Genomic DNA, 21963 nt, shown 5'->3' on the forward strand with positions numbered 1-21963 from the left:
TGCTCATATTTAAGTCTAAAATTAAAAGCTGAAAGTCAAAATTAAGGGGGTTGCTCTTAGAAAGCCTCAATTAGAAGTAGTTATAGGAAATGTTAATCAATAATTATAATTTTACGGATTAAACACTTATTCCCTATTTGATCACGTGTATGGCAAACAGATATTCGTCATTCATAAAGAAAAGAAAGGTGAATCAAAATGAGTTATATTCTTGTTTTTCCAACTGCAAAAACATCTTAAGATACTATCGGATTTAATCTTTAAATTATTCCAGTAATAATCAGAACAATGGGGGCCATTATTCTTAACTATAATTTACTAATGCAAATCCTATTTTGGTTTCAAATGGATTTCATTAATTACGTTAATGATATACTGATATACTGATACTGAATGAGACCTAAAAACACTTTTTTTTTAAATATATCTCCCCTTATGATCCCCGACACAGCCGTTCACTTTCTCCTTCCGTAATTAACGTCAGTCTCCTGCTGTTGACCGCGTTTGCCAAGCCACCCAAAGGACATTCAAACGGGACAAAGGACGTTCTAAATATGTTTCATGAAGTCAAAATTTTTTGAAATTTCATTTTTTATTTCCCAAAATAAAGAAAAATGTAAGTGATGTATACGTGAAAAAGTTTTTAAATTGCGGTGCATTTTAAATATTTTATAAAGAATTCTCGCTGTAGACATGGACATTTAAACGCTTTTAAAGGCGTTTAAATAACTGACTTAGTATGCTTTCCAGACGTTTCTCGCACATTTCAGCCAACGAATTTATTTTATTTTTTACTGTAGGAATGGCAACCGGTATATTATTTTTTCCTTGAATGGCAACAGTAGCTGCTTTCAGCTTTGTTTATATTGATCTTATATTTATTTCTTTCAGCCCTTAGTGAAATGAGGGGTGCAAGCAAGAAAAAACGTTCGTCGGTATTCGGAGCCATATTTAAAATTTGGTTTCATAGCCGGTCCATAAACGGTCAACTTTTGTCCTTTTATGCCAATAATGCCTGACCAACAAATCAATGAAACTAGGTCGTCTTGAGGCACATTTGAAGCCGAAACATAATGCTGGTATTAAATCACATTCGAATTATTTTCACACTTTAAGAAAAATTTTTGAAAAAAGAGTAATATTAAAATGTCTATTTACTGCTCATAATGCAACTGTTAATCGTGCTCTTGAGGCTATTTATCAAATTTCATTACTTATCGCTTAATCTGGGAAAAGCCGTACTATAGGGTAGAATTTAATCAAACCATCAATATCAGCATTTATAACTGTTCTAGAAAAAAAATGACAAAGACGTTAAAGCTATGTCACTAAATAACAATACTGTTTGCAGAAGAAAGATTAAATGAGGATATTGAAATACAACTTGTTGAAAAGCTGAAAACAAGAAAATTTTCGGTGCAGATGGATGAACCAACTTTGAGAGACAGTGAAGCCGTATTTGCAACTTGTGTAAGATATATTCATAAAGGGGATTTTGCCGAAGAAATGTTCTGTAAATCATTAGAAAGCATCACTACCTCCAAAGATATTTATAGTAAGCTAAAAAATTACGTAGATATAAAAAATATACCAATAAAAAATATAATACATCTTGTACTGCAGATGGTGCTCCTAATATGATGGTTGAAAAATAAAATAAAGCACGGAATAAGAAAAAGGGTTGCTTAAAATTGATAAAAGATGAGAATCCAAAAATGCTTCTTGCGCATTGTGTTATTCATAGAGAAAACCTGGTAGGTAAAAACAATTCACCTGTTCTAAATGAAGTACTAAATTCAGTTATAAAGTGTATCACTGCTATTAAAGCTAGGGCCAAATGTGAACATCTTTTCAAGTTATTTTATGAAGAAAAAAAATGAAGACTATATGAGACATGTACTTCACACTGAAGTAATAAGGCTGTCGAAAGGGAACTGCTTGGAAAGATTTATGGAACTATTTGATACTCTTAGTTATTTTTTAAGCAACAAACCTGAAATGAAAAATCCGTTAACGGATGATAACAAGGCAATTGCGAGTTATTTAGCCGATATCTTTAAAAAATTAAATATATTAAGTAAACAACTTCAAGGAGCAAATAAAACTTATGATGCAAAAGGAAGATATTTGGTTTCATTATCTTTGTTGAATTATGTCAGTCATATACTATTTACCACAAAAATTTTGAAAAGTCTCATTGGCTCCAAAAATGTGACGTGACTACCGCTATACTTGTTATTGTCGATCATCTGAAAATTTTATCGGCTGATTTAAAAGATTTTATAACTTAAATTGATTTTCCAACTTGGATGATACAGCCAATGCTAGTGGATTTGGCTGATATTTAAAATATGCAGTAAAAAGAAGAACTCGCAGAAATGCAAAATGATGAGTCAATTAAAACTTTATTTAATATAAAAGGAACGGTGACATAGCTTTCTGAGGAAATCAGAATCAGATATCCAAATGCAACAAAATTTGCAAGAGAACTATTGTTACCGTTTCCATCTTCATATTTTTCTAAATGCGGATTTAGTGCTATAAATAATTTGCTGCTAAAAAAATCGGTTGGATATAATGAAACCGGGAGACTTGAGATTCAAGTTATCTAAATTGGAATCTGACATAAAATTTCTTTGCAGCAAGTATCAAGCGCAAGGAACTCGCTAAATTTAAATAATAAAAATTACTAATACTTAAAATAAAAACTTTCACTAAAATGAGTTTTTTCTTGAATTTCAGTGCTCCATGTTTTGAAAGTTCACTTACTGTGTTTGCTCACAAAATTTCGTAGTCATTTCTTCCTAAAAGCTATCATTGAAGTTTCGTTCGTGAAAATTTCAATTTTTAAATATTAAAAATTTTGTATATGCTAAGGGGAGCTTAAAAATTTTAGAGAGGATTAGGTGGGGCATAGCACAAAAAAGGTTGGGAAACACTGGTCTAGAGAGTTCGTGGAGTTCCGAGAGCGACCAAGCAGAGTGCTCTGGTGCTTTGCAGTGAAGCTGTCTCCACCGTGATAAGTCTGATAACCTGAAGGCTGCGTCGCTGATTGTTCCAGCGAGTGTATAGTAGATCTTCGACGACTGTAAAAAGTGACTTTGGAGCTGCCCTGATTAATATTGGCTAAATAAAGTGTGTTTCGATACTTCATCAAGTGTCGTCGTTACTCACTCCAAATCTACGAACCCCGTACGAACGTGAAGGAATAAAATAAAGTAACAACTGGTGTCAGAAAAACGCAACAATGTTTTTAAAGCTTTTCTATATTAGACATAATTTGTTTAGTGAAGTAAATATCATGAATAGGTAAAAAGCAATTTTTCATTTATTCATTTTTTAAAATTATACGATAAGTTTAAAATTATATGAAGCAAAATAAAACACTTATTGTTAACATTAGTCTAAATTTTAGATTCTAAAGTAAGCCGAGATGTCGCCCAAAAATTATATCAGCTTTCCATGCTGCTGTTCTCACTGGTCTGCGTACTTTGCTTGTGAAATGAAATATATACGCTCTTATAAAAGAGTATAAATATTATGTAATAGTATTAAATTCCCTCCTCTGCAAAAATTACTTAGAAGAACATGATGTGCATTTAATACAGGACATTTTATATGGAACTATTCAGTGGATTTGTTTTCCTGTACCTTTATTTAGAAGTTATTATCCGAGTATAGGAAGTTCCCTTTTTTACTTCCTTGTACGAAGTATTGTAACTGAGAAAAATTTTGAGTTTCATATTTCAACAAAAATATCCATTTTGACCGTTCCCGAATCCTTGCGTGATGTCTGCACACAATAAAGGTCTATTTTTTCCAAAACGGATTGTAAAATAGATTTAAAAGGGATTTTGTTCGTGATGTCTGTATCTCACATAACTCAAAAAACGATTAGCCGTAGAACGCTGAAATTTTTTATATGGAATTGCTACAGTATCGAATTATACACTTCCCTTTTTTATTGCAATCGGCAGTACCAAAATTGTATATATATATAGAGAGAGAGAGAGATTGAGTTTAAAAGGAATAGCTATTATGATTATCCTATCTGAGGAAAACGATATAAGGCAAATTTACGATGTCGTAATATTAAAAACGAAAATTAATTGGGTACTATTCCGTTTTGAGGACCGTAAAAAAGTCGCCAAACTATTGTTGATGCCAGTGCTGCCAAAAATAATTGCGGCAACCGTAACGCAAGAAAGGAAGTATAATAGTAAATAACTATCTAAAGATTATTGTTTTAATTTATATGAAAGGTTAATTTCATATAATGCTTTTTTATTATTATAATTTGTATAAAAAAGGATAAACATAACTGAATGGAAGCATAAGAGTAAATAACTATTTCAGATCATTATTATAATTTATATAAAAAAGGGGTCCACCAGCGGCCGAGTGGTAAAGACGCTGAACACTGGTAGTTCGGTCGGAGGTTCGAATCCCGCGAACGGGCTGGCTGCATGGGCGTTTTCGTGGTTTTCCCCATGTGTAACGTGTATACGAGTTCCCTTAGAAAGTCCTCCACGAAGGCTATCCCTCCTTTTAGGCAGATATCCCTCGTGTGCTTTGCCATAATTAAATAATCCAATCCTAATAATCCAATATAATAAAAGGCTAAAAATAACTGAATGGATTCCTGCATCGCCATTTCGCAACCGAGTTATCGCTAAAGCATAATTTCATGTTGTTCAAAAATAATTTTCTATAATGAATGATGCCTTTTCTTTGAAAAAGTTCTATTGCAGACTTTTCGTCATGGGCAATTCGCAAATTGTTAAATCCATAGGATATCAAAAAAGGATTTAAAAATTAAACTAGTATTTCAATGGCGTCTTAAGAAATATAGAACTAGTATATAAACTTACGCAATGTGAAATCAGCGCGTACGCTAGATTTGGCGCTTTTGCGCATACATTTTCGCTACAATTATTTACGGTCCTCAAAACGGAATAGTACCATTAATTGTACTCAAAGTTGGATATCTAAACTTTTTGTAAGGGAAGTTAAAATTTGTTTAAACGGTGGTATAATCATTAAAATTAAAGAATAACTGAAAAAATAAATTATAATGCTTCATACATAACCTGCCAAGGAGTAAGTGTTTAAAACATTAATCCGGGTCAATTAATGCTTGCTGGACAATACGTTTATTTCCTGTCGACACTGCATGACCCAAAAGCCGTTGTAAATTAATTTCCTTTTTGAAATATTATTTCTGAATAGTCTTACACCTATTAAAGAGCCACCCCTACATGCTATTCCTTGATCTTTGAATTAAAATTACAGTAAATATAAAAATATACCAAATTAAAGAAAAATGAACAAAATAAACAAAATTTAAATTTAAATATATAAATTATAGTAACCTAAGAGAAACTAATAGAACTGTACATAAATATACCGGAAACGTTATTCATATAAATTATGAAACAGTTTACGAGTAATCAAACTTACAATTAAAAAAGAGCTGTCTTGTAAACTTGAAGTTGTAATCTTTTTAAGCTCTTAAAATTGTTAATTTTTAAATAAGTAATAACGAAATCTTATTCTTTTTGGAGCTGCAAACTTAAACTAAGCGTGTTAAAAATAAAACATTAAATTTTAAAAGTTGAAAAATAACTTACTATTGAAGTCCGGGTTGATTTTTCTCAAAATGGTGTTAATTTTCTTAATAGAAATTCACATGAAAAGGCGGGATGCCAAAATTCTTTGTTTAAAACTCGATAGAACAGGGTTGCTAGAACTAGAAATTATTACAATTGTTGAAAAGAGATGGATGGAGGTGTGGTGGTGTATTTAATTATGGCAAAGCACACTAGGGCTATCTGCCTAAGGGGAGGGATGCCTTCGTGGAGGACTTTCTAAGGGAAACTGGCTCGTATACACGTTACACATGGGGAAAATCACGAAAACACCCATGCAGCCAGCCCGTTTGCGGGATTCGAACCTCGGACCGAACTACCAGTGTTCAGCGACCTTACCGCTCGGCCGCTGGTGGGCCCGAGATGGATGGAAAGAAGCACGTGGTGCAAGGAATACAAAAGGCGAAATTGCATTTGGCGAAATATGTATTTGGCGAATACGTATTTGGGGAATACTAGGCTGAAAAAAAAAAAAAAAATCTCCGTCCATTCGTGTGGTATTGTTTAACATAAGCGGGAAAAGCTTCGGGTGAATCTTGCAAGGCGGTTTTGAAGACAAAATGGCGACTTGTTTTAAACGTTAGAACTTCGATCAAACTAATTCTGGCTGAAAGTAGATGAAATAATGAAAATTAGCTATTAAGAAAATATTATAAAGTCTTCAGTTAACGAGCTGTAAGGTCTTTGAAAAGAATACATACATATATAGGGGGATGTTATAATTTCGGGTCCATAGAAAAAGTCCAAATCTACCCTTCGTGTTTACAAATTAATAAGACCAATGCAAGTGAACGAGAAATAGTTTACCTCGATTTTCAAATCATTAACCATAATAAAACTTTTTGAAGAAAGAAGGTATTTTAAATTTAAAAGAATTAAACTAATTAATTGACACTCCAACGTATCAAAACAAGTTTTAGGTAATATAATACTTAATCAAATAAATAGAAGCAAAAATATTTGTATATAAATTAATTACTTAAATTATGAAATAATTTTACTTATACAAGTACTTATAGAAAATAAATTCCTTCGCAATTTATTATGTTTTTCTTAAAAAGGCTGTCGTTATATATTGTAAACTAGAAGTTATGATAAGCTTATCTGAAACCGAAAGGATGGTAAGAAAGGATGTTTTGTTAGAATTAAAGATTTATATATTTTATATTTAAACTGTAAATTTTTCTGCATATACTTTTGCCCTCTAGCCTATTTTGGCCTATATGTAAGTACAAATATATGTGTGTGTATACATATATACATATTTGCACATGTATACATAAAACGTGCATACATTCATGCGTTTCAGGATCCGGTCCCAATAATAGAACAGTACACCCTCCCCCGAAAAAAAAAAAAAAAACTTGTAAGAAGTTTGACTCTAGCATGACAAAAATTGACCGGGATACTTAATTTCAAAATTTGCAACTTTTGATGTCATATTCAAATTTGCCTTGAGGGACCGGTTTTTCAAGTTAGAATATTCGAGGAAATAAGTTTAAATAAAGTGCAGGAAAAATGTGTGTAATTCAATAGGTCGTATATGGAAGTCAAGTGGTGGTCGACATAAGATTTTTAGCATTGTATCTAATAGAAACACCGAAAAATCTACCGACTAACCTTTTCATTTCGTTACTTTTTTTTAACTCTAAATGCACAAGTATAAGGAAAATATATAGAAATGACGTTAAAAATTTATTAAACCATATATTCTGAGAATAAGATTTATAAAATGAATGAGATAATTCAGTATACGAACCAGCTTGACGGCACCATAATTAATTTCCCTAAAATAAGTTCTATTATGTTTAATTGGCAAAAAGCTATATTTTCCTGATACTATTTCAAATGTTAATAAAAACATGAATAGTGGAATTACGTCATTTTCAGTGCCAACAATCGTGTATACGAGCCAGTTTTCCTTAAGTCCTCCACGAAGGCATCTCTCCCCTTAGGCAGATAGCCCTAGTGTGCTTTGCCGTAATTAAATAAACCAAACCAAAACCAGTGCCAACAATCTTGCTGATTTTGTGGCATCAATTAGCTGTTTATTTTTCAGATCAATTAAGTGACTGAAGTGTTTAAAAAATATGTTGATTTAGCTGCCCTTGTAAGACCATAAAAATCCATGTGAATGATCTTTTAAGTTAGTAAGAACTTCTTATTGTAAAGATTTTGAATTAGCAGGTAACAATTTTAAAGAATTTGTTTCATTTTGAGGAGCGGCACATGTACTGAAGAATACAAATGTTCAAATCACTGTCTATCAGATAGTCACTTCATGAGTTGTTAGCTGAAATGAATGAACTATTAAGATCAGCGTTTTTTAAAATGTTTCAGGTGGATACTACGTTTATGAATTAGAAAATTCTATGGACATTTTATTCTTGACGCCTTCGAAAGACATTTTTTTAGCGTATGTTACAACCACTATAGTACTTAAATTTTAAAAATATAATTAATTAAAATTCGTTTAATTTCATATTAGTATTCAGTTAAGAAGAAAACTTGTATTTGTTGTTAATAATTTAAGGTTATAGAGTTTGGATAATCTTCATCTTCTATCAATCATTCTAAAAATTTAATACATGTTAGTATTCACATGAATGCGATAGATAAGTCTGTTGTTTCTTACATAACTGTTCTATGTTTGAAAGGTTATCGGGTTGAAAGGTTATTGCTCTGTTATCGGGACCAGATTCAGAAATGTATGAATGTATGTGTGTGCATATATGTCTATATGCACACATACATTCGTGCTTACATATATACATACATACATGAACACATACATCCCTACCTACATGCATACATTTCTGTATCCGGTCCTGATAACAGAACAGTACCGTTTACCTCATAGTGCTTAAAATCCCTCTTTTCTTGCTAAGACTAGAATGGGAATTTCATAGGTAGGGTAACCGGTAATAAATTTCATAAATAGCCAGTCTTGGAAGAAAAAGGGATTGACGATTGCCATGTGTAGTTTCCAACTCTGAGATTTCCATCTATAGTGGTATACGCAGTTAATTTGAATTTTATTTTTGTTCTTTTTGGAAATCTTTTATAACTACAAAGACAGGCTTCGAGGACCACTTGAAGTCCACTCACCAAGATTGAGAAATGCTAATTAAGAATGTCTGTGTTATGTTCGTTAGCCCTATGAAATTCTTAAACTGAGAAGACGCGATATAGAAAAAAAAAAAAATCTTTAGTTTTCTTAGTGCGAGATAATTATGCGAACCATTCTATGTCCGCGAAATCAAAGCTAGACAGACAAGAGCAAAGTTACACAGTAACAGAAGGGAGTTATTTTGTAGCTTTCCGGACACTGCATGCTTACAAAATTCTTCCTAAAATTAATTCCATAAAATTAACAGTTTTACTGAGGAGTGTAAATTTTTCAACTGTATTCCTATTATTTTGAAATTTTATAGAGATATGTTATGAAATGGGTATATAGTCGCGATTGAGTAAGCTGAAACAGCGTTTCTGTGTTTATGTACGAGAAACTACAGCGCAATATTCTTTCATCTGCCAGTGGTTTGAGACACCAATACCAGCGAGTTTATAACGGAGCTGTGAAAATGGTGATCTTCTCCATTCAGAGAAAGGTAAAAAGGATAATTAGGAGCTTACCTAAATTTAGATTTCGTTAAATACAATTCTTTAGGGTGAGTTTCAAGGAGCTTAATTCCAATTTTACTACGATTAAGTTCCATTTCTTAATTATGATTCAGAAAGTGTCTGCCTGCGTCTCTCTAATGATCATATTAAAACGCTGTCATGATTTTGCATCACATTTCGAAAGAAAAAAAAAAAAAAAAAAAAAACCGCTGAAATATAAGTAATATAATATATAGGTAATATAATTTAAAACAGTAAGCGATACTCAACTGATTTTACATTTTATAGCATGTAGAGTCATTAGGTTAATTCGAAGCAGAAAAGATGAAAAATATGCAACCGCCTTCGCCGCGAATCGAAACCACGGACCTCTGGAATACCGGCCCAGCGTGCTACCGTTACACCGTACGCTAGGGAAGTGGGAGAAATACCTTATAAGTATTGCACAAATATTTCTTGAAGTGCATGAACTATAATGCATAACCAGTATAATGACATTTTTTAATGTTTCATAGAGATGACGCTCTACATAATGATTTTTTAATGTTCATTATTTCAGCTATAATTTCACATTCAGTGCAATCATTACTAAATGGACTCTTTATTATTGTCTGACTAATAGGCAAATAATTGCCAAGTGAAGTGAGAAAGAAAAGATAATCCCCTACTTATCCTCTTATTTAAAAATAAAACAAGAAGTTATTGGACTAACAAAAAAAAAAAAAAAAAAAAAAAAAAAAAAAGGCTTTTTTTAAGGAAACTTTTTACTCGATAATACAAATTAATGGTATAATTTGGACATCAACTGTAACTTCTTTCTTTAAAAAAATGCTTTTGCAGTATTATTATGCAATAAACTTTAATTTTCCTCTTTCGCTTATTCTGCAGTTTTTATTTTTGCATATTTTTATTAAATAAGCAGCAACTTTGCCAAACCAAACCACATACAGGAAACTAGTATTCTTATTAAAGAACCGAGGGCCTGAAATGTAATTTGAAACGCAAATGGCATAATATACGATAAAATATGCTTATCTTTTTCAGTTATTTCCTTTAGCTCATTTCAAGGAAAGCTTAGTTTTCCAGGGAACATCAGAAGTTTATTTTTCAGCTTAGGGACAAGTCTGAAAGATGTTTCCATATTCTATATTAAGTACTTGCTTGTATTAACGTGTTCGCTTTTAAAACAAATTCTGCATATTATAACAAAAGTAGATTATAATATACTTAAAACAACTAAGATTAGGTAAATTCAGAAATTGTTAGTCAGAGAAAGCTGACCTGTATCCAATTCTTAAGCGTCATTTCAATGAGGATTCACCGTTTCCTAACAACTGAAGAATCTCGATCATTCGTTTTGAAAGGAGATTGAAGAAAAACAATGGTTAAACTTAGACACTATTATATATTGTAAATAAGTAACTTATTACAATAACATGTATTAATTTCAACATTAGTGCACTGCATTGAAAAAAGCTACCTGTTAACTAAGAAATGGTACGTTGAACTTTATTTTATAAGATTACACTACAGTTGAAATTGAAGTTGAGTCCTGCAACCTTACAAGACATGTAGCAGTTATCACTATGTCTGAAATAGTACGACAAATTGCAAAGGTTTCAACAACCTTTTTATTAAACTGAACTTTCAACATAAAGGGCTGTTTGTGGCAATGTGAATTAAAACAATGTCAGATACTTAAATTTAAACGTTGACAAAGTACTCTGAGATTACACAGTCAAATACTAAATAACAAGCTGGTTGAAATAATTTACCGGCGCAAAAGTTTAAAGTAACAGGTGCGAGAGAATGCAAAAGCTGAGATAACTGCATTTAGATACAATTGGAAAAATCTAACAGAACAGCGCGAGTGCCAGAAACTTTGACTCTCTCTGGCTATGATCCCCAAACTCTCAGTTTAATTACACTAAAAACTTATTTGCATTCTGGTGAGGAATACCGAAAGAACTTAAAGTAAAGATCAAAATCATAATTGATTAGTTAACGTAAAAGCGTTATAGTTTCTTGGGTAAATTTTCTCAAAATTGAAAATAAGACTATCCCAGACTTGGAATGTTTTCCTGGTCCACGTTGCATCCACTTCTCACAGTAATTTTTTACAAAGTATTTTAAGTTCTGGTCAAGCTCCAGTCCATTTTTATCTGTTTCATCTTCTTCCACGGTACTTCTTATAAACTTAAACTGGAAACTAACCCTGATATCCCTGAAAACTAACTGAAATAAACATATTGCAACTTACAATAAAGTAAGACTCCTAAATAAAGCTAATACTGTAAAATGAGAGCTGAAGGTCACCTACGAAGTATTACTGCGTCACTGTGTTGTTAGATTAACTGTTCAAAGAGAAGGTCTAAACAAAACATCTGCGGAATACTGTAGCGTGAACGGTATTTGCAAGCGATTAACATGCCAAAAATTATAAGTTGGATCAATAGTGGATGTAGGAATAAATAACATTATTCCTACAAAATTTCGTTCGGGACCAGAAATGACGAATATATCCCGGAAAATTATCATTTCGGGAATGACAGATCCAGGTTCCGTTGCATTTATGCTTTCATAAAATTTCTGATAGCATTTTGCATTATTAAAAGCTTAATAAGTACACTGCGAAAAAAAAAAAAAAAAAAGAAAAAGAAAAAGAAAGAAAGAAAGAAAGAAAGGGCGGGGGGACAGTTCTATATCCCGTTCTGCTGGGCCGATTGACGAAATTCAACTTGCGTTTTTCACGTCTCGAAAGCTCGACTTATGATATGTATTAGATTTATATATAGCATCGTTCTGATATAGGTATTTTGACACAAAATCGGACTTTTTCTGAAATAGCATGGCATTTTTTTCCATATTTCCATTCTACGACTCAAATTACGCCAAACTACCAAGTTTTGTAAAAATCGCATGAGTAATTTTTAAAAAATTAGCTCTCAAAATTTTAACTCCTCAACGTTAATTGAGTTTGATATATATTTAATAATCTCTCTTTTTTTTATTAAACTTATTTGATTTTTCCTTTCACATTTCGAAATTCAGGTTCATTCCAAATAAAATTTATCCATTTTTCCTGATTTATGTTTAAAATTTGTATATTTAAGTAATTTTTATAATTTTTCAAAAACGTTTTTGAATTATAATCTATAAAAATTTGACCATCTTAAAGTAGACGTATTTCTAAGCGTACCTGCAAAAAATTAAAGTTTTTATTCAAAATTTTCTAAGATATACATGAATATACATTTTGGGGAGTTTTGAAATTTGGCATATTTGTTATAAGCGATAATAACGCCAAATGGGGTTTACGCACTTTGTTAAAATTATTTGAAAGTATGAACGATGACTTTTTCCCGCTCGTCTGCAATGAAAAAAAGAAAAAGAAAATAGGTTGCTGTAAATTAAGAACTTTGCCAAGTGAATTATTTCTTGGCGCAAACTTAGAAAAATTCGCCAAGGTAAATTTTTGAATTTCTCCGTAAATTTCGCCCCAAATTTTACAAAATTTAATATCTAGGCACAATTTGAGTCCTAGACTCGAAATATGGAAAAATATTGGTATGTTATTTCCGAAAAAGTCCGATTTTGTTTCAAAATACCTGTGTTAGAACAATGCTATATATAAATCTAATATGTATCCTAAGTCGTGCTTTCGAGACATGAAAAACGCAATTTGAATTTTGTCAATCGGCTCAGTAGAACGGGAGATATAGAACTGTCCAATTTTTTTTTCCGCAGTGTATATCACTTTGAAAAATTAAATTTTACATTTGGTCTTGAATTTTGTACTTAATGATCTTAATACCTCACACCCCATTCATTAAGTAACATTATGTTTTCCTTCTATTATTAAAAATATTTCATCAATCCTACTTGCATCTTAATATTTTACTTTATCAATCTTTTTAATAATAAACTAACCAAATCCTAGAAGATAATTCTTAAAAATAAATTTACTCAAAACAACTCTCTTCCAACCAATTGCATTCATCTTAGCACCTTATTGTTTATAAAAAAGGGTTTACTTAAGGCCAGTAATACCCCGCAATTTATTATCTTCCACTTTAGTTTTAATGAGCTTATTTTAAACGTATTTATAATGTATGCAATATACATTTTATAACGCAAGGTTATGTAAGAGAAGAATTAACTTAAAAGGTTTATGTTTCAGGCTTCTTCAATGTTAACTTATGAGGTTTATGATTTGCAGGTGCTTCCAATTTTAAAATTTAATTTTAAAAAAATCTGAAATCTGTCATTTCCATTTTCACCAGTGGCGAAGCAGCAAAATTGCTGAACACTGGTAATTCACTCTATGTTCAGATCTCAGTAAATAAACTACTTGCATGGAAATTTTCATGTTTTTTCCTAAGTGTAACGCGAATATTAGCTAGTTTATCTTAGAAAGTCCTCCACGAGGCATATCTCCCTCGAGTGCTTTTCCGAGTCCAAGTAATCCAATCCAATTCTCAAGCTTCTTTAATAGAATCAGAAAACAGAGTTCTCAAGTTCAAGTCTGATTTTTTTAAAATTTATTTATTTATTTATTTATTTATTTTGGAAGAGGGGCAGGATATTTGCAGCTTCAACTGCCAAGAGAAAATGTGCCAAGAGATCAAAGACTTTATGAGCAATTAGAAACCACTTTACCTTGTAAACAATCTGGAAAATTTATTAAAACTTCACATGAATAAAATTATTCTAACCGAGATACTTCCACATTAATTAGTTGCTACAAATTACAAAATATGCTATGCATTGGACCCAAAATGTAGAAAATTAGTGTGAATATGTTAATGTAAAATATGAGAGTCTTCTGTTTTTACACTCTTGAATTCTCTGTATTACAGCCCGCTACTCTGTAAGAAATAAGTTTAAAATATACTTTTTAAATTTTATTTATTACGTTTTCCGCTGTTTGGCACTACATGGAAAAGGAGGGATGCTCCGTGTAGGACTTTTTAAGGGAAACTGATTGATATCCGCGTTATGCATGGAGAAAGCCATGAAAATGCCCACGCAGCCATTGCGTTCGCCGGGACTCGAACCTCGGACCCAACTGCCAGTTTTCAGCAGCTTTTACCACTCGACCACTGGTGGGCAATCAAAATGTATTAGAAAGTAGCAATACATTGGATTGTAGAAAAACATTAAAGGTATTTTGTATTCCCTATTAAAATATGGAATGTTGATTGTCCCTCGCATTTTAAATGGTTTATAGCATATTTGATCGCAATGATTGAATGGAAAATCCTATGGTCATTAATTTTAATCGACTTTCCTCCCTAAATTCTTTAATGAAATATTTCTAAATGTGGCCTCAAAATTAGTTTTCTTAATTTTTTAATTTTTTTCATTTTGAGTTATAATACCAGCCGATGTACTATAATTCTCTCGAAAGGGAAATGGAATGATTAATAGGTCTTCTGCAAACAATGACATATAACCAACCTTTCTACACGATACCAAACTATCCCATTTAGTTAATGTAATAAGGCCAGATGGAACGACTGATCAAAAAATTAATGAAGGAATAAAACATCAACATATTCCAAAGCAGAGGCACCATACCTAAGCGGAAACTCGAGTTTGATATTTATTACATACCCTGAGATGAGAGAAATTTGACGAGCTGCGTATCTACACAAGACTCATATTACTATATTCATTAAGAATTTGTTAGTGTCCTTTTTCCAACAAAGAAGCAGTGCACGGACTGTGTATTTATATCCTGTGAGAAAGTAAATAATCTTTTAAATTAATAAAAAGCTTAGTCGGATTTTTTCAATTAAAATGTTGATGTAGCAAATGCATCTTAAACATTAAATTTCAAAATTAGTGTTTGAATTAGCTAAAATATTTTACTTCCTCAATGTACAGATATTTGATAGAATTTCTTCTTCTTTCATCATTGTTAGTTTAGTTTAAAGTGACTAGAATTTCATTTATTATTTGCTTTTAGTAAATGCCTCGAATAAAAAATGATATAAAGGTCTGGAAGAGTATATTATTATTGTTAATAATTATATACTCCTTATAAAACCCCATTTCCGTTTTCAATCAATGTGCCAATGTATTCTTTAAAATTCTATACCGAAGGCATTTTTTATTCCATCTGCATTATAACATAATCACCGGTAAGCCATTTAACAGTTTAAAGCAAATTCAAGATAAAAGTTAAGACCAGTGCTTAAATTAAGGCGAAGAATGGCTTCGTTACTTCTTAGGCTTCGAGTAAAATCGTAATTCCAGTCGGATTCCGTAATTAGGTGAGCTTCGATACTTTAAATTATTATTAATCTAACTTAATGTATCGATTTTTCATTAATTTCTCAGATTTTATTTAATTTAATTATTCTTTTATTTCTTTATTTATTAAACTTTGTTTAGCTTTCATGACGCACTTCTAAAAGGTTCCCGGTCTTCTAATTTTAAAAATTAAGAAGAGAGCTCTTTTTATTTCAAAGGAGGGGGTAAAACCACTTTGTTCTGAAATATGACATTTTCCGATTATGTAAAGTTGAATACAAAAATTTTTTAAGCATTAATACGCAGAAGAAAAGAAAGAGCAAAAAAGCTTATTATCGTACCAAAACCTCTGTTCCCCCCCCTTGCACTGGTGCAATGTTTGCGTTTACGTGCTGTCCGACACTATTCCTCTTGACCTTCTACGAAGGTTAACCCTAAGGGAATCACTCCCCCGTCTCAACCAGGTCCCCGTGTGATCATCCGTCGCCTCTTCATTGGAGAAGAAAATATCTTACGTGTTAAAATTCCAACCTTCAGGAAACCTTTCAGTTCGAAAGTTTCCACAGGTTAGAGCTCAATAAAAACCTGAATCCAGGTTAGCCTTATACAGTTTGTAGTGTGGGGACGAAGTTTGTGATACTGAAAAAAGTGACGTGGGATTTAGGAATAGCACTCAAGTTTTGACCATTTTTTTTTTCCTTCCACTTGGTAACCTCTTCAGATATGGAAGGTAAGTCAATTTCAACATGAAATTTTTATAGAATTCAATGGGAGAAGATTCTTTTATTCTATGTTTACTGTTTCACGATTGAATTCTTAGCTCTATGGCCATAATTTCACAAGAAATATGTCTGATTACTAAAAATTATTAAATGGTTCTCGCTCTTTGAGAAACATTTTGATTTGGGCATTAATAATCTATGACAAATGTCCTGCAGAATGTACTTTTCCCATTATATGCTCCTATTCATTGTAATCAGCTAACAAACTTGTGCTGTGTAAAGACAATTCTTTTATTTCAACGTTGATTTGTAAGCTCTTTAGTTCTGTTGAGGCATTTGTCGGTAAAAATAGTATTGATGGTATCAGTGTTAACATCTAAGATCGTAAATAAACTAAGATCTACATTCATCAAATTATAATCTGCATACTTATCTTCTTGTTCCCGTGCCTCGTCGGATGGATTTATCTATCTCATACTTTTACTCGTATAATGTTACCTGTATGTCGTTGGTAAAGCAGATGACTTGCTTTCAGGCATTCTCAGTTTCATGCCTACTTTTGAATGTGAAAGTTAGACTTTAGTTTCCAAAATAATAAGTGCAGGATTGCTAAGTAAAAAAGTAATCAGAAACGCTGATTAAAAACGGTAGTGAAATAAATGGTGTTAAATAAGAAATGTGATTTAAATTCTGGAATATTTTAAAATAAAATTTTAAATTAGAAATTAATGGAGGTGAAAGAAAGGAATTAAAAGTTGTACGATGATGGAAGAAATACGAATATTTCCATTAGTTTACCATAATTTCAGTGTACATATTTTATTTAAATCTTCAAAATCAGTATTTCATTTTAAATTCGTCAAAAATTAAATTTAAGGTCTATTTTAGTGTGCCATAGAAAATTAGATAATAAATTTTAGTGAATGTAATAATACACTTGTTTTAGGAAATACACTTTCTTTTATTTATACTTTGAACTACAGAATTATAAAGTTTTCTTAGCTTCTTATTAGAACATTTTTATTGTGATTACCTCTTAAAAATTTGTTTCAGTAACCAAGTTCTGAGTGATAGTTAATTATTCAAGCATAAAAATAAAGAACCGGAACTCATTTGAAAAAGGATTTTTATATACCGCTATAGAAAAATCGATTTTGACAGACATAAAAAAATACTGGAACTGAGGCTCTGAGATACCTACTGAAATTAAAGCACTGGCTGTAAGCTAGATCAACTACACAAAAATCAAATTTATCTAAAGTTTGGTGAAGTTAAAAAATATTTTTACTTGAAGTAAAGAAATTTATTCTAGAATATACTAATAAACAAATCAAATAATGCAGTTAATGAGCAGTAGATTAAACAGTATTATTATTAAGCAAAAAATTTTAAAAATACAGTAGAACAGATTAAACTATAGCAATAAATATAAAGAATTTGATTTCCATTTCATTCGAACAAAGAACTCTTTCTTAAGTTACAAAACGTAACTTGAGAAATTAATTTCATGAGTTACAAAACGAGAGATACAGTTTGATGAGTCAAAAAATATTTAATCCTCTCATCGTTTTACTTAATTTACTAGCACTTAGTGCTATTCGCAGCGCCGGATTTAGCATTTTTCCTAGGCGGGGCAAAAACTTAAAACTGCCGCCCTCACCCATTTTCCTTTAAGTTTCTCTAACAAATTTTAATTTTTCAAATGAACATGGAAATAGGTAGGTTTTGAGATAAAATGTAAATACATTACAAAATGTAAATAAAGAAATTCTTTATATGCTATTTTTGCTATAAAAGAAATATACATAACTAATCGTTTAGTTTCTTTACTTATGGCAAAACATAAGAGAACTACCTGCCTAGGAGAAAAGATGCCTTTGTTGAGGACTTTCTAAGAGTAATTGGCTCATATGCAAGTTACGCATGAGCGAAACGACGGAAACACCCATGCAGCCAGCTAATTCACGGGATTCTAACCTGCGCTTACAGGGACCGAAGACCGTTTACGGAGTACCTTTGTAATAAAATTACATGTTGGGTTGGCAGAGGGACAGGGTCATCTGATATTGTCAGTGACGCCTGGAGTCCCTCTATTGTTCTCTCTCTGATCTTATCCTTAGAGTCATATTCGGGTGTACTTTACTTTTAACTGTTTGTTCCATTAAAAGGTTTCCAAGTAATTAATTATAAATATTCTTAAAAGAGATTTTAAACCTGGCTTTAAAGCTACCAATGTTGTAAGAATTGGAGGCTATCTTCAGCCCACCTGCACACGAGTGTCCCCATAGCTGAAAAGAAGGAGCCCCGTCTTTCCACAAATGAGGGCAGCCAGCAATCCAACCGCCCCCAAACAACAAAGATACTAAATTAAAAATAAGTAAGCACATCTAACACAAAATTATAAGCAAACCCCATAAACACAAAATCACAACATAGAACACCACAGATATCTAAAACCCATATAAATACAGAATTCAATTTTTAACAGAAGATTCCTACAAGCGCCTATTTTCATTAATAAACTTCATTAGAGCAATGGTATATGATTAAAAAACTTTCAAATTAATGGTACTTGCATTAAAATCAGTAATGTTAAAAATTTGTCTAATAAGGGCTGTTAAACTACAATCAACCACAAAATGCCTAGGATTACCATCAACCTGACAATTATTGCATATTTATTTTCCTGCAGATTAAATCGGTTGAAATAGAACGAAATCTACCATGTTCTGTTAAAATCTGATTAACGTCAATATTGTTCACACATTTCATCTTATTCGTGATTTTAATTAGTTCCATAAATCCTTTGTTTTTAGGTGAAGAGAAACACTGTATTTTCTATTTGTTAACGTAAAACTCTTGCTCTTCGAATAGGAATTTTCTTCGAACCTGTTACTGCCTGCTTGGCCAGGCTGTAGGCCCTCTCATTACCAATAAAGCCTATATGGGCTTTAACCCAATGTAGTTAAATATGAACTCGAAGTTTCTAAATGACTCTTAATTTCGACAAATAATGGATTGAAATTGTCTGGGCGGGAGAGAGCATGGAAAAGTGACAGGCAGTCAGTGTAAATATTTACAGACGTAAGTATAAACAAGGTATTTTTAATTCACAATAAGGCTTGTTTGAACTCTTCCCTTTCTGCTTGGAAAATTGAATTATATATATGTGTTCAACTTAAACGTTCTACAATCCACCTCAATTTCATAGCAATAAAAAAAAAAAAAAGACAACTACTACGCCCCCCCCCCGAAAACAGAACCATCTGTATTATTAATATCAAATACATCAGCAGTTGGATTACTTTTATCGAAAACAAAACCAAATCTATTGGAAGGATGTATTAAATGAATATTAATTTTTTTTTTCAAAAACATTCTTTGTAAGCAAATAATCTTCATACATTTTCAATTCCATTCGTCCAGTTCTAAATAAAAAATTCTCATAATAAAGTTCGTATAAAATTGAGAGAGGCGACAGGCCAGCCAACACAAAGACGGCCTCGGTAGGCACCATTCTAAGACAACGGGTTAAAGCTAAAGCCCAAGCTCTTTGAATACTAACTTCATCCGTAATCTAACCAGTTTCCCTTCCCTGGATCCCCAGACTCCAGTTCCATACATGATGATTGGGAGTACAATATTTAAGTAAATCTTTCTCAGAATGGAGGATTTCAAGGCTAAAATCTCATCTGAAAAAGTTCTTCCATAATTTAATAAAATCAGATCAGATCGTCTTTGTATCAACTTAAAATGTTCTATAAAATTTAATTTGTTATCAATCATAACACCTAAATATTTCATATTATCGACAAATTGGATTCTTTTGCCTTGAAATTTCAAATTTGGTGATCTAGTCTTAACCCAATAGAACTCCTACAGTAAGATCAGATCAGGAATAACACCAAGGACATTTTGGAGAACAGAGAGCTGGGTAGCAGCTAAGGCACAGTGGTTTAAGTTGATACTTAAAATAATCATACAAATAAATTTATATAATAAAATCATGTGAAAATAAAAAATATACACATAAATGAAAACACAGCTGCTAAAATGTAATTATATAAAATATCAAAACCAATGAGTACATACATGCTAAAATTCATAAAAATTATTATATCATACTACTCATTCTTTAAAATCAAAGTCTACGTGACCTCTAATAAATTCAATTTCTCTCTTTAAAGAGGAACAGCTCTTATCAAACACACTGTAATCATGTTTCAATTCTATACCATACTTCTGATTAAAAACCACAGAGTTAACACTTTTCCTACCTTTATCTTTACTCTTGCAAACAGTCGCAAGATGATTTAAAGCACATTCAGCACAATGGACTTAATCTTTACAAAATCTCTTAAAGTGACCGTATGCCAAGCATTGTTACACTGTCTTGGTCTCAAAAATAATCTCGTAGAGAATGTACGCCATCCAATTGCCTGACGCTGCTCTTCCAACATTTCCCTTTGACAAACAGAATCAACAGAAAAAACACGATGGAGTGTCTTACCCAGTCTTTCGCAGGAATATCAAACAAATATCTACCACATTAGGCATTACATACACAGTTACGTTTCAAGACATCTACTAAGCTCTTCATTCTTAAAGATCTCCCCACACCATAAACAAAAATTTTCGGTTTAATAAATCTACGCCTCTTTGGTTTAACATGCGTCCTCAAATTTTCTTTTTCTTCAATAGCACTTTCAAGCCTAACTACTTTATCTTTATTACCTAGTTTCAAGAAAAAGTCTCCATTTTCTCTTCTAATGGAACTTTTAATCTTAACCTTGATAAATGTCTTATCAAAATTTGACAACATTCCAAATACGACCTAGCGTGACGCTTGAATTTGCCGCCCTCAGAAGTTGCCGCCCGGGGCACAGACCCCGGCTTGCCCACCCCTAGATTCGGGGCTGGCTATTCGTCTGCTATAATAGGTCGAATAAAGAATCAGGATTTATTTCTCGGACACCTACTGAGACGCGTTGGTTTGGAAGGATTCTCTGTCTAAATTTCTGTAATTGTTCATTTGGATTTTCATTGGTTTCACTAATCTTTCATTCCTGAAATCATTCTTCATACTAAATTATGTAATCGTTCAGTAAATTGTTTTAGCTACTATCTCTCTTTGCTAATAAAAATATCCTTAATTAGACACTCGCCCCATCATGCATTAATGGAAATTACGACTTATTAAATATAGTAGCGGTACGACAAAGTAAGGAGATGCATTGAATAGTAAGAAATTTTTTAGAACCCTAAAAAGTATCTTTTGAGAAACATTCCATAATGATTTCCGATTTTTTGCTTCATGACGAAAGGAGCCGAAAATAATGTTCACCCAGAGCGCAAGATGCAATAAGGCTGGTCCCGATTTAATCTAAACATAAAATCTATTTTGAACATTAGTATGTGTGTAATATACATTATAATATAGATTACAAAATTAGATTAATTACAAATTTATATTATAATATAAATTATAAAAGTGGTAAAAGCAGTATTTATCATACTTTAGAAGTATCGTATTTAATTAGTGAATTTTTGAATTATAAAATAATATTAATGTGATATTTTACTGGATTTGAAAATATTTAAATCGTACATTTAGAATTAAATTTCAAACGACTTAATGTGTCACAAAGTGTGTTTAAGAATTCTTCTAGTTAAGTTTTCCAAACAAGAACTAGATGCGGAAAAAAAAAATT

At 31.8% G+C, this 21963-nt stretch overlaps 1 protein-coding gene across 2 annotated transcripts in view; it reads left to right on the forward strand.

The window, feature by feature from the left end:
* LOC118188599 (SEC14-like protein 2) overlaps positions 1 to 21963 on the forward strand; it is a 123451-nt gene that overhangs the window by 27474 nt on the left and 74014 nt on the right. Inside the window, exon 1 of one of the 2 annotated variants that reach the window (XM_085807259.1) lies at positions 16125 to 16260. The exons of the other annotated variant lie outside the window; for it this stretch is intronic. Coding sequence (XP_085663385.1) covers positions 16254 to 16260 — 7 coding nt within the window. The 5' untranslated portion in view covers positions 16125 to 16253. Of the gene's footprint in view, positions 1 to 16124; positions 16261 to 21963 lie in introns of those variants that run through there. 2 annotated transcript variants of the gene reach the window in all.

This window comes from Stegodyphus dumicola, chromosome X1 (genome assembly GCF_044657685.1).
Source record: "Stegodyphus dumicola isolate Sdum_Otavi_A_Nest chromosome X1, ASM4465768v1".
NCBI lineage: Eukaryota > Metazoa > Arthropoda > Arachnida > Araneae > Eresidae > Stegodyphus > Stegodyphus dumicola.